General features: G+C 48.4%; 1 protein-coding gene across 1 annotated transcript; it reads right to left on the reverse strand.

Annotated features, from left to right (window-relative positions):
* Positions 1-5,499: 5,499 nt before the first annotated feature.
* LOC119922830 (olfactory receptor 14J1-like) lies at positions 5,500-7,595 on the reverse strand. Its single transcript, XM_038742454.1, has 2 exons — positions 7,130-7,595; positions 5,500-5,510 (listed from the first exon to the last, which is right to left on the reverse strand). The coding sequence occupies exons 1-2, from the start codon at positions 7,593-7,595 to the stop codon at positions 5,500-5,502; spliced, it is 477 nt and encodes a 158-aa protein (XP_038598382.1).
* Between the last annotated feature and the right edge of the window lie 4,333 nt (positions 7,596-11,928).

Genomic DNA, 11,928 nt, shown 5'->3' on the forward strand with positions numbered 1-11,928 from the left:
GGAGATTTTTGAGGAGGGGAGTAACATTCTCAGAGCGTTTCTGGACAAAGACAATCCGGGCAGCAGCATGAAGTATGGATTGAAGTGGGGAGAGACACGAGGATGGGAGATCAGAGAGAAGGCTGATGCAGTAGTCCAGACGGGATAGGATGAGAGCTTGAACGAGCAGCGTAGCGGTATGGATGGAGAGGAAAGGGCGGATCTTGGCAAGTCACTTAACTTCTCTGTGCCTCAATTCCATCATCTGTAAAATGGGGATTAAGACTGTGAGCACCCCGTGGGACAACCTGATCACTTTGTAACCTCCCCAGCGCTTAGAACAGTGCTTTGCACATAGTAAGTGCTTACTAAATGCCATTATTATTATTATTATTATTATCATTATTGTTATTATTTCCCAAAGTCACACAGCTGAGAAGTGGCAGATCCGGGATTAGAACCCATGACCTCTGACTCCCAGGCCCGGGCTGTATCGAGGCACTGATAACAACCAATCCCCTCAGATTTATATGCCTTGTCTTACCTGTGCGAGTTTTGCAAGGCATAAAAGTGAAGAAGTCACAGTGGCTGACAGAAGTTGAAGAACTCCCTTGTCTCCTTGATCTCTGATGCTCTGGGACGATCCCAGACAATTTTTTAGATGATTTTGGTTCAGCGCCTACTCTGTGCCAGACACTGTACTAAGCGCTGGTGTAGATAGAATTTAATTGGGTTGGACCCAGTCCACGTCCCACGTGGGGCTCACGGTCTTCATCCCTATTTTACAGAGGAGGGAATCGAGGTACAGAGAAGTGAAGTGACGTGCTCACGGTCATACGGCAAACAAGTGGTGGAGGCGGGTTTAGAACCTAGGTCCTTCGGATTTTCAGGCTCACGATGTGTTCGCTAAGCCATATTGCATCTCTACGATTCCTCCTGATTTCTACCGCCCACTTTCTCCGACGGGTAGCTGCTTGTATAACGCTAGGTGAGTCCCTCTGCAGAGGTCTCCCCTTCTAGACTCGGTTTCCTCATCCTTTCAGTAAATCCGGATGGGTAGAAAGGGACAAAAACCTGTGACTTCATCCCTTCTGTGACCTTTATCAGGAAGTAGCCAGCGTCTGCAGGGCTGGGTGGTGTCCCGGAGCTGAGCACAGCCCAAGATCCCTGGTGTAGCGAAGACGGGTAATTGATCCCCGAGGGAAAAACAGGGATTCATTCCCTCAGGGTTCTCAGCCAACATTGCTCAGAGTCACCCCGTTACTGTCTTTTGTCCCTCTGAGAGATACAGGGGAAGGAGGAGGAGGAGGAGGAAGAGGAGGAGGAGGAGGAGGTGGAGGAGGAGGAGGAGGTGGAGGAGGAGGAGGAGGTGGAGGAGGAGGTGGAGGAGGAGGAGGAGGTGGAGGAGGAGGAGGAGGAGGAGGAGGAGGAGGAGGAGGAGAAGAAGAAGAAGAAGAAGAAGAAGAAGAAGAAGAAGAAGAAGAAGAAGAAGAAGAAGAAGAAGAAGAAGAAGAAGAAGAAGAAGAAGAAGAAGAAGAAGAAGAAGAAGAAGAAGAAGAAGAAGAAAAGGAGGGAAGGAAGGAAAAAATTGTTCTGAAAATTGGATCACTATTATTACTATTAAAGGACAGTAATAAAAATACAATTATAATTACATGATCAAATAGCCATACAGATATGTACTGTTCTCTCTACTCAGCACGTAGAACAGCGCTTGGCACATAGTAAGTGCTTAACAAATAACATCATTATTACTAATATCTTCTCTTCCTCTTCTTCCTTTTCGTTATTCTGCTCCTCAACCTCTTTCTCCTTCTCCTCTTCCTCCTCCTCCGTCCTGGCTGAGCTTAGTACAGTGCTCTGCACACAGTAAGCCCTCAATAAATACAAGTGACTGACTGAGTTGTATCTCCTCCGGTGCTTGGTATCTAGGAAAGGGTAAATAATTAATGCTATTATTATTATAGGAAATAAGAAGGGTATGCTCCCTGAAACATAATATCCCATGTATAGCTGAACTGCACAAGATGATCAACAACTGAGGAACGACTAAAAATTCCACTGGTCTACGTGTTTCCTGTAGTCCTCACAGAACCACCTTCATTGTCCCAGATTCCTTAGCGAGGGGATGACTTTTTCACAGACCCCCATCTCCTCCGTTCATCCTCGCAAAGACTGAAGCTTCCTTGGAGTCACTCTTTGGCGGCTCGAGGCGGCTTTATCGGCCCCAGTTCCGTCCCTGGGGCGGCCATTAATTGTGTGCGAGTGGGCCAGAGAGGGTAATCAGTGATAATAATAATGATGGTATTTGTTAAGCGCTTACTATGTGCCGAGCACTGTTCTAAACGTGGAGGGGGTTACAAGGTGATCAGGTTGTCCCACGGGGGGCTCACGGTCTTCATCCCCATTTGACAGATGAGGTCACTGAGGCCCAGAGAAGTGAAGTGACTCGCCCAAGTCACAGATCTGACAAGTGGCGGGATTAGAACCCACGACCTCCGACTCCCAAGCCCGGGCTCTTTCCACTGAGCCACGCTGCTTCTCTGCTCGGACACTTGACGAGAACATTTCCAGCCAGGCCCAGTCTCCCCAGACCCTGGCACGGGAGCTTCCCCATCGGAATCATTTCTTGCTAATTGACCCATGGGTCATGCATGACCCCCCGTGAGGAGCGAGATGGCAGAATCAGGGCCACATCCTGTAGGCCCGAGGATTTTAGACAATGTCTTCGGTAACCCAGAGACAGTCAGTAGCTGGGAGGTCATTAAACCCCCCCTCCAAGCCCTCCTGAAAGCTCACCTCCTCCAGGAGGCCTTTCCAGATTGAGCCCCCCCTCCGCTCCTCTTCCCCTCCCCATCTCCCCGACTCCCTCCCTCCACTCTACCCCCCTCCCAACCCCAAAGCACTTGCGTCTCTATGTACATATTTATTATTCTAATTATTTTATTAATGATATGTATAGATCAGGGTGGCTCAGTGGAAAGAGCCCAGGCTTTGGAGTCAGAGGTCATGGGTTCAAACCCCGGCTCCACCAAATGTCAGCTGTGTGATTTTGGGCAAGTCACTTAACTTCTCTTTGCCTCAGTTCCCTCATCTGTAAAATGGGATTAAGATTTAAAGCCCCCCGAGGGACAACCCGATCACCTTGTAACCTCCCCAGCGCTCAGAACAGTGCTTTGCACATAGTAAGGGCTTAATAAATGCCATTATTATTATTATCTATCATTCTATTTATTTCTATTGATGTCTGTCTACTTGTTTTCTTTTGTTTCGTTGTCTGTCTCCCCTCTTCTAGACTGTGAGCTCGTCGTTGGGTAGGGATTGTCTCTGTCTGTGGCCGAATTGGACTTTCCACACGCTCAGTCTAGTGCTCGGCACACAGTAAGCGCTCAATAAATACGATTGACTGGACGAATGACTGAATAAACCCCGTTCCGGACGGCCACCGGATGAGGCCGTGCCCCCTTCAGACACCGTCTGAGGGGGTGATTCAGGCGGTCCGGAAGTGCACAAAGCACGATTCTCAAAGGTACCGATGACGCGAGGGCTGCAAAGACTACGTTTAATAAGTAGACTTTATAGGGAAGCGAAGAGATACTCACTCCCTGATCCTGGCAGGGACCACAACAGATATCCATGTCAGAATCAGTCTAAGTAGATTTGATAGGGAAGCGAAGAGATACTCACTCCCTGATCCGGGCAGGGAGCACAACAGATATCCATGTCAGAATCAGTCAGAGTGGCGTCTCAACATGCCCGAACACACAACGTGATACACAAGAATAGGGAGGGAGTGTTACGGGCATGGTATCGCCTCTCAGACAGGTCCGGAATTTCCCCACAGTCCTGACTGTTGTGTTTGTCCTTGCTCTGTGAGATAAAGCAAGGATTACATTCCTCCAGTTGGGCCGGTCTGCGTCTGGTTGAGGGATGCGATTATTCTTTATCGGTGGCCTTCCTCCTCCCAGGAATATAAATCAAGGGGCCCAGAGTTCTCGGATTGGTGCCGGGAGATATGTCGTGTGTTTGCTGAGGCCTTGCGTGCTAGATTGGTTAAGTGCCACTCACGAGTCTTCCACGGTGTTCCCCTTTACGGGGTCTCGCTGGGTGGGGGAACTGTCTCCCCCGGAGTCTGAGGAGCGTCCCAGCTTATTGTTTGTTTTATGGAAATCGTTGAGCACTTACTACTTGTCAAACACTGTTCTGAGCGCTGAGTTGGGACCAAGCCAATCGGGTCGGACACAGTCCCTGTCCTGCATGGGGATCACGGTCTTATGTAAGAAGGAAGATTGGTATTGCGTCCCCATTTTACGGTTGAGGAAACTGAGGCACAGAGAACTTAAGTAACTTGCCAAGATCACACAGCAAGCAGTTGTCGGAGCTGGGATTAGAACCCAGGACCTCTGACTCCCAGGAACCTGGAAGAGTACAATTTCTCAATTAACAGACACATCCCCTGCCCACGATGAGCTTAAAGTCCAGAAGGGGAGACAGACGTTAATACAAATAAATAATTTACAGATAGGTACCTAAGTGCTGTTGGGTTTGTAGTGACAATTTTCTCAATAAAAGGGGTGGCCAGGTCATTAGGGGCGAGGGATGAGGGAGTCGGGTGGCGCTGGGCGTTTGAGGAGGGACCGACTGGCGAGGGCGATGGGCATGGGTGCCAATACAGAGTGGGACCTGAGATGGGGACTTTCCAGAGAAGTGAGTCGCGCTGCGTCTCGGCTGCACAACAACATGACAATGTCGGAGACGCAGATTTTTCTTCACTCTGGTCACCTGCAGATCCAGATCTCCCGAATGGACGTTTGCTGCCATCAAAGGGTGGGAGACTGAGACCCGGGAAGGAGAGATCTCTCCACACCCTCCGGGGTGCACGGTCGCAGGGGGAGGGATTGAATGACCTCTGGAGAGGGCATTCTTTCCTCAGCACCGCTGCCTATTCACCTTCATCGGTGGTATTTCTTAAGTGTGCAGAGCACTGCACAAAGCAATGCATAATACACGTTCTGTGCCCACGGTGAGAGAGAAGCAGCGTGGCTAAGTGGAAAGAGCATGGGCTTTGGAGTCAGAGGTCATGGGTTCAAATCCCGGCTCCACCAATTGTCAGCTGTGTGACTTTGGGCAAGTCACTTCACTTCTCTGGGCCTCAGTTACCTCATCTGTAAAATGGGGAGGAAAACTGTGAGCCCCGCTTGGGACAACCTGATCATCTTGTATCCCCCGAGTGCTTAGAACAGTGCTTTGTACATAGTAAGCGCTTAACAAATACCATTATTACTATTATTATTATTACAGTCTAGAGATACTATATCAGTTAATCAATAGGTGGTATTTATTGAGCACTTACTAGGTGCACAGCACTGTACTGGATGCCCGGGGCCTTCCTTTCCCTCAGAATATGAATCAAGGGGCCCAAAGTTCTCAGATTGTTGTTGGGAAATATGTGCTGTGTTTGATGAGGCCTTGTGGGCTAGATTGGTCAACTGCCACTCATTATTCTTCCAAGGTATTCCCCTATATGGGGTCTCACCGGATAGGGGAATTGTCACCCCCAGAGTCTGAGGCGCTTTCCAGCATATTGTTTGTTCGTCTTACGGAACCTGTTAAGCACTTACTATGTGTCAAACACCGTAGAGTACAGCAGAGTTGGAAGACACATTCCCTGCCCACAACAAGCTCGCTGTCTAGAGGAGGAAATAGACATTGCTATAAATAAATAATTTGTGATATATAATTTATAGATTTGTGCAAGGGGTACAGAGCCTTGGGGGTTAGGCAAAGACCAGAGTACCCTATTTCTATAGCTTCAATTCTATCATATAGCTTTAATTCTATCATATAGCTTTAATTCTATCATATAGCTTTAATTCTATTTATTCTCACGATTTTGACCCCTGTCTACATGTTTTGTTTTGTTATCTGTCTCCCTCTTCTAGACTGTGAGCCCGTTATTGGGTAGGGACCGTCTCTATATATTACCGACTTGTACTTCCCAAGCGCTTAGTACAGTGCTCTGCACACAGTAAGTGCTCAATAAGTACGATTGAATGAATGAATGAATGAATTTCTTCCCGACATCCCAGGAACTCTCTTATTGATAGGGAAGGTGTCACTTCTGTCGGTTGAAATTTTCCAAGAATTTACTATAAATCATTTCACCAAGTGATGGCTACTTTGCACTGTGGTAGTTGTACTAAGAGGAGGAGGAGGAGGAAGAGTAATACTCCTACTCCCCCTACTATTCCAACAATATCACCATGGGTCAAGAGATCTGGGTTCAAGTCCGAGCTTCACCATTTGCCTGCTGTTTACCTTTGGGCAAGTCATTTAATCTCTCTGGCCTTGGTTTCCTCATCTGTAAAATAGTGATGATCTTGTATCTATTCCAGCACTTTGTACAATGTTCAGCCCATAGCAAGCACCTACTAAATACAATCATTGTTACTATTTTCATTACTACCATCACTACTATCACTACTTGAGAAGCAGCATGGCTCAGTGGAAAGAGCCCGGGCTATGGAGTCAGAGGTCAGGGGTTCAAATCCAGCTCCGCCAATTGTCAGCTCTGTGATTTGGACAAGTCACTTAATTTCTCTTTGCCTCAGTTCCCTCATCTGGAAAATGGGGATTAAGACTGTGAGCCCCCGGTGGGGCAACCTGATCACCTTGTAACCTCCCGAGCACTTAGAACAGTGTTTTGCACATAGTAAGCCCTTAATAAATGCCATTATCATTATTATTATCACTATTCTCCTACAGCTATTACTACCATTACTATTCTCATCAGGATGGGGAAGCAGTGTGGCCTAGTGGAAAGACCCCGGGCCTGAGAGTAAAGGGACCTGAGTTGTCTACTGTGTGACCTTGGGCAAGTCACTTCACTTCTCTGTACCCCAGTTCGCTTATCTGTAAAGTGGGGACGAAGACTGTGAGCCCCACGTGGGACAACCTGATCACCCTGTATCTCCCAGCGCTTAGAACAGTGCTTTGCACATAGTAAGCGCTTAACAAATACCATCATCATCAAGCCCAGAGCTTAATTCGGTGCTTTTCAAATTCCACTAAAAAGAAAAATGATTCTGGTCAGATGATCACCCGCTCAGAGTCTTCCAGATGGCGGCCTTCACGTCCCTGTTCCTCAGGCTGTAGATGAGGGGGTTCAGAGTCGGAGGCACCACGGAGTAGAACATGGACACCAGAAGGTCCAGCGTTGAGGGGGAGTCTGAGGGAGGCTTCAGATAGGCGAATCCTGAAGTCGATATAAAAAAAATCACGACGGCGAGGTGGGGCAGACAGGTGGAGAAGGCTTTGGCCCGGCCCTCGGCGGATCGCATCCTCAGCACGGCCCGGAAGATGTGGATGTACGAAGCCGCCATGGCAGCGAAACACACCACGGAGAGGTTGACTGTGAAGGTCGTGCCCCCAACCTCTGTAAGGACCGCAGTGGAGCCCGAGAGCTTCAGAAGCTGGGGGATGTCGCAGAAGAACTGGCGGATCACGTTGGACCCGCAGAAGGGCCCGGAGAAGGTGGCGGCCGTGTGCATGAGGCCGGAGAGGCCTCCGCTGAGCCAGGAGGCGGCCGCCATCGTCCAGAGGGCCCCTCCGGTCATGACGACCTCATAGCGCAGGGGGAGGCAGATGGCCACGTAGCGGTCGTAGGACATGGTCGTGAAGAAGGCCATCTCCGCAGAGCCAAAGAAAATCAATAAGAAAACCTGTGTGATGCAGCCCAGGAGGGAGATGGATCTGCGGTCAATCAGGGAGTTGACGAAGGAGTTGGGGACGGTGACAGAGATGAGGCCGAGGTCGATGACGGACAGGTTCCTGAGGAAGAAGTACATGGGGGTGTGGAGGCGCCGGTCGAGGACGGTGACGGCGACGATGAGGAGGTTCCCCGTCAGGGCCGCCAGGTAGACCAGGAGGAACTGCGCCGCCTGGAGCAGCTGCAGCTCCCGGACCTCCGAGAATCCCAGGAGTAGAAATTCAGTCGCGGGCGTGAAGTTGGCCATTTTGTGCGAGATCCTGAGAATTGCTTATAAGTATCCATCCCCCTCTAGCCAGGGCCCTGTCTCTATCCTTCTCCGCAGGTCAGGACCCATCTCTGTCCCCATCCTCTTATCAAGACTCTGTCCTGTCCTTCTCCTCCGGATAGAACCCCGTCTCTAGCCTCCCTTTCTGGTGGGGACCCATCTCTGTCCTCCTCCTCTGGCCAGGACCCTGCCTCCAAGGGGATCTCACCACGGTCGAGCAGGCTAATGCAGGATGGCTGTGCCGATGTGATCCGACCTCGCCCCTTCCCTCCCTTTCCCGGGGCTTTCTGGTGTAGAATGAGCGGGGGGTACTGAGGACGATGGGCTCCTTCTCCCTCTCTCGGGGGAGGCCAGAAAGCTCCCCGGCCCGACAGGCGAATTTCACCTCACAATCTCCGCAGTGTGTCAGCCGTGAAAGAACTGGGACATTTTATGGCGCTTTTTCGAGGGATCAGGGCCCAGGGGGAAACTGATGGGGAAGCGAGGGAGCGGGAGGATCCTGTCGTCATGGCAACTGAACGCAGCGTTACCTAGAGAACGACCGGGGTGGGGTGGGGGGGATGGAAGTGCCAACTCCCCTCAGTCACTTTTCAGGATTCCAGGGGATTAATTACTAAGTGTTTACTAAGGGTCCAAGCCCTGGGATAAGCACTGGAGTTGTTACAGGATCATCAGATTGGATTTAGCCCGCTTGTCCCACACAGAACTCACAGTCACCTCGTTGTGAGCAGGGTATGCATCTGCCAACTCTGTTGTATTGTAATTTTGTTCTCTACCAAGCTCTTAGTAGAGTGCTCCACACACAGTAAGCGCCCAATAAATCCCATTAATTTATCTGGTAAGAGGGAGAATAGCATTGGAGAGAGGGAATGTTTCTATTTATTGTTATATTGATGAGGGAGAATAGCACTGGGGGGAGGGAATATTTCTGTTTATTGTTATATTGTAAATAAATAATAATGGCATTTATTAAGCGCTTACTATGTGCAAAGCACTGTTCTAAGCGCTGGGGAGGTTACAAGGTGATCAGGTTCTCCCATGGGGGGCTCACAGTCTTCATCCCCATTTTACAGATGAGGTTACTGAGGCCCAGAGAAGTGAAGTGACTTGCCCAAAGTCACATAGCTGACACGTGGCGGAGCCGGGATTTGAACCCATGACCTGTGACTCCAAAGCCCAAGCTCTTTCCACTGAGCCACGCTGCTTCTCTACTCTTGTACTCTCCCAAGAGCTTAGTACAGTGTTCTGCACACAGTAAGCGCTCAATAAATACGATTGAATAAACGTGGAGGAGGGAGTTTCAGACCTGAGGAAGGCAAATGACCTTTTTCCACTGAATGTATGACTAAACATACGTATGAATGTATAAATAAATATATACATATATTTATACAAGTATATACACACATTTGTATGTATATATAGTCATACATATGTGTGTACATAATATATCTGTGTGCATAATCACAACTTCTGTATCTTTCTCCCCACTTGAAGCAGCGTGGCTTAGTGGAAAGAGACCGGGCTTGGGAGTCAGAGGTCGTGGGTTCTAATTCCGGCTCCAACACTTGTCAGCTGGGTGACTTTGGGCAAGTCACTCAACTTCTCTGTGCCTCAGTGACCTCCTCTGTAAAATGGGGGTTAATGCTGTGAGCCCCACGTGGGACAACCTGATTACCTTGTATCTCCCCCCGGGCTAAAACAATGCTTCGCACATAGTAAGCCCTTCACAAATGCCATCATCATCATCGTCATCAATTAGAGCGTAAGCTCCTTGTGGGCTCCTTCTTAGCATTTTAAAGCCTTAAAGGAAAAGTGTTGACTGGGTATCCTGGGGAAGTGTCGATTGTCGCTATTGTTGCCGAATTGTACTTCGTAAGCGCTTAGTACAGTGCTCTGCACACAGTAAGCTCTCAATAAATACGATTGAATGAATGAATGAGTGTTAATTGGGTGTCCTGGGAAAGTGTCGATTATGCTGATAGCTTGAAAATGACCTCGATCCATTAGTTTCATCCAGCACTTAGAATAGTGCTTGGCACATAGTAAGCACTTAACAAATACCATCATTATTATCTATTAAGCACCGAGTGGGCACTGAACCTGGGGCTGTGTGGGATGGGGCCTGGAGAGTTTAGCGCAGACATCATTGCTTCCCCTCCAGGGAGGAGCCTCGGGGGGAAAGCTAGTCCCTAACCCCAGTGCTTGGCACAGAGTAAGCGCTTAACAAATAGTATGATTATCATTATTATTATTACTGTCATCATCGTTATCAGGAGTCCCACTTGGTCACCTCTGGGGTCAATGAGGGGATGTTTGACTGTAATCCAGGGGCCAGAGCATCAGTCAATCGTATGTATTGAGATCTTACGGGGTGAATAGCACTGTACTAGACGCTTGGGAGAGTGCGATGCAACAAAAGTTGGTAGACACGTGCCCTGCCCATGCGAGCTTATAGTCTAGAGGGGAAGACAGTCATTGATATAAATAAAGAAATTACGGACATCTATGTGATTTATTTATTTGTACATATATATAAATAAGGGTGGGGCGAATGTAAAGTGCTTAAATATTGATGATAGCATTTGTTAAGCGCTTACTATGTGCGAAGCACTATTCTAAACGCTCGGGGGGATACAAGGTGATCAGGTTGTCCCATGTGGGGCTCAGTCTTAACCCCCATTTTACAGATGAGGGATCCGAGGCTCAGAGAAGTGAAGTGACTTCCCCAAGGTCACACAACAGACATGCGTGGCTCAGTGGAAAGAACCCGGGCTTGGGAGTCAGAGGTCATGGGTTCAAATCCAGGCTCCGCCACTTGTCAGCTGTGTGACTTTGGGCAAGTCACACCACTTCTCTGGGCCTCAGTTATCTCATCTGTAAAATGGGGATTAAGACTGTGAGGCCCCACGTAGGACAACCTGATAATCTTGTATCCACCCCAGGGGTTGGAACAGTGCTTTGCACATAGTAAGTGCTTAACAAATGCCATTAGTATTGTTATTATTATTATTATTATTATTATTATTGTTATTATTCATTCAGTCAGTCAGTCGTCTTTAGCGAGCGCTTCCTGTGTGCAGAGCACTGTACTAAGCACTTGGGAAGTACAAGTCGGCAACATACAGAGACGGTCCCCACCCAACAACGGGCTCACAGCTTAGAAGCGGGAGACAGACAACAAAACAAAACAGGTAGACAGGTGTCAAAGCCCTCAGAATAAATAGAATTATAGCTATACGTACATCATTAACATCTTCTAGACTGTGAGCCCGTTGTTGGGTAAGTACCGTCTCTATATGTTGCCGACTTGTACTACCCAAACGCTTAGTACAGTGCATTGCACACAGTAAATGCTCAATAAATACGATTGAATTAATTAATTAATTAACAAAATATCTACTCCAGCACTTAGTAGAGGGCCTGGCATGTGGTAAACGCTTAACAAATATAGTGATAAAAAATTAAAATAATAATAATGATGGCATTTATTAAGCGCTTGCTATGTGCAAAGCACTGTTCTAAGCGCTCGGGAGGTTACAAGGTAATCAGGTTGTCCCACGGGGGGCTCACAGTCTTCATCCCCATTTGATAGATGAGGTAGCTGAGGCCCTTAGAAGTGAAGTGACTTGCCCAAAGTCACCCAGCGGACAAGTGGCAGACCCGGGATTTGAACCCATGACCTCTGACCCCAAAGTCCAGGGGGTGGAGGGGACGTTCCAGTCCAGAGAGAGGCAAGTGATCTTTTTTCCACTGAATGTCTTTCCTACGTGATGCCAAACCGAGAGATGTAGATAAGGGCTGGATGGATGGATGGATGGCTACTCTGCTCCTGGTAGCCAGTTTGGACTTATATCACCTATTAACAATAATAATAATAATAATAATGGCACTTGTTAAGCGCTTATTTTGT

This window comes from Tachyglossus aculeatus, unplaced genomic scaffold (assembly GCF_015852505.1).
Source record: "Tachyglossus aculeatus isolate mTacAcu1 unplaced genomic scaffold, mTacAcu1.pri scaffold_126_arrow_ctg1, whole genome shotgun sequence".
Lineage (NCBI taxonomy): Eukaryota > Metazoa > Chordata > Mammalia > Monotremata > Tachyglossidae > Tachyglossus > Tachyglossus aculeatus.

What these genes read in the sequence shown, in the direction of transcription:
- LOC119922830 (XM_038742454.1), bottom strand. Translation starts at nt 7,595, where the DNA reads ATGACCGGAGGGGCCCTCTGGACGATGGCGGCCGCCTCCTGGCTCAGC.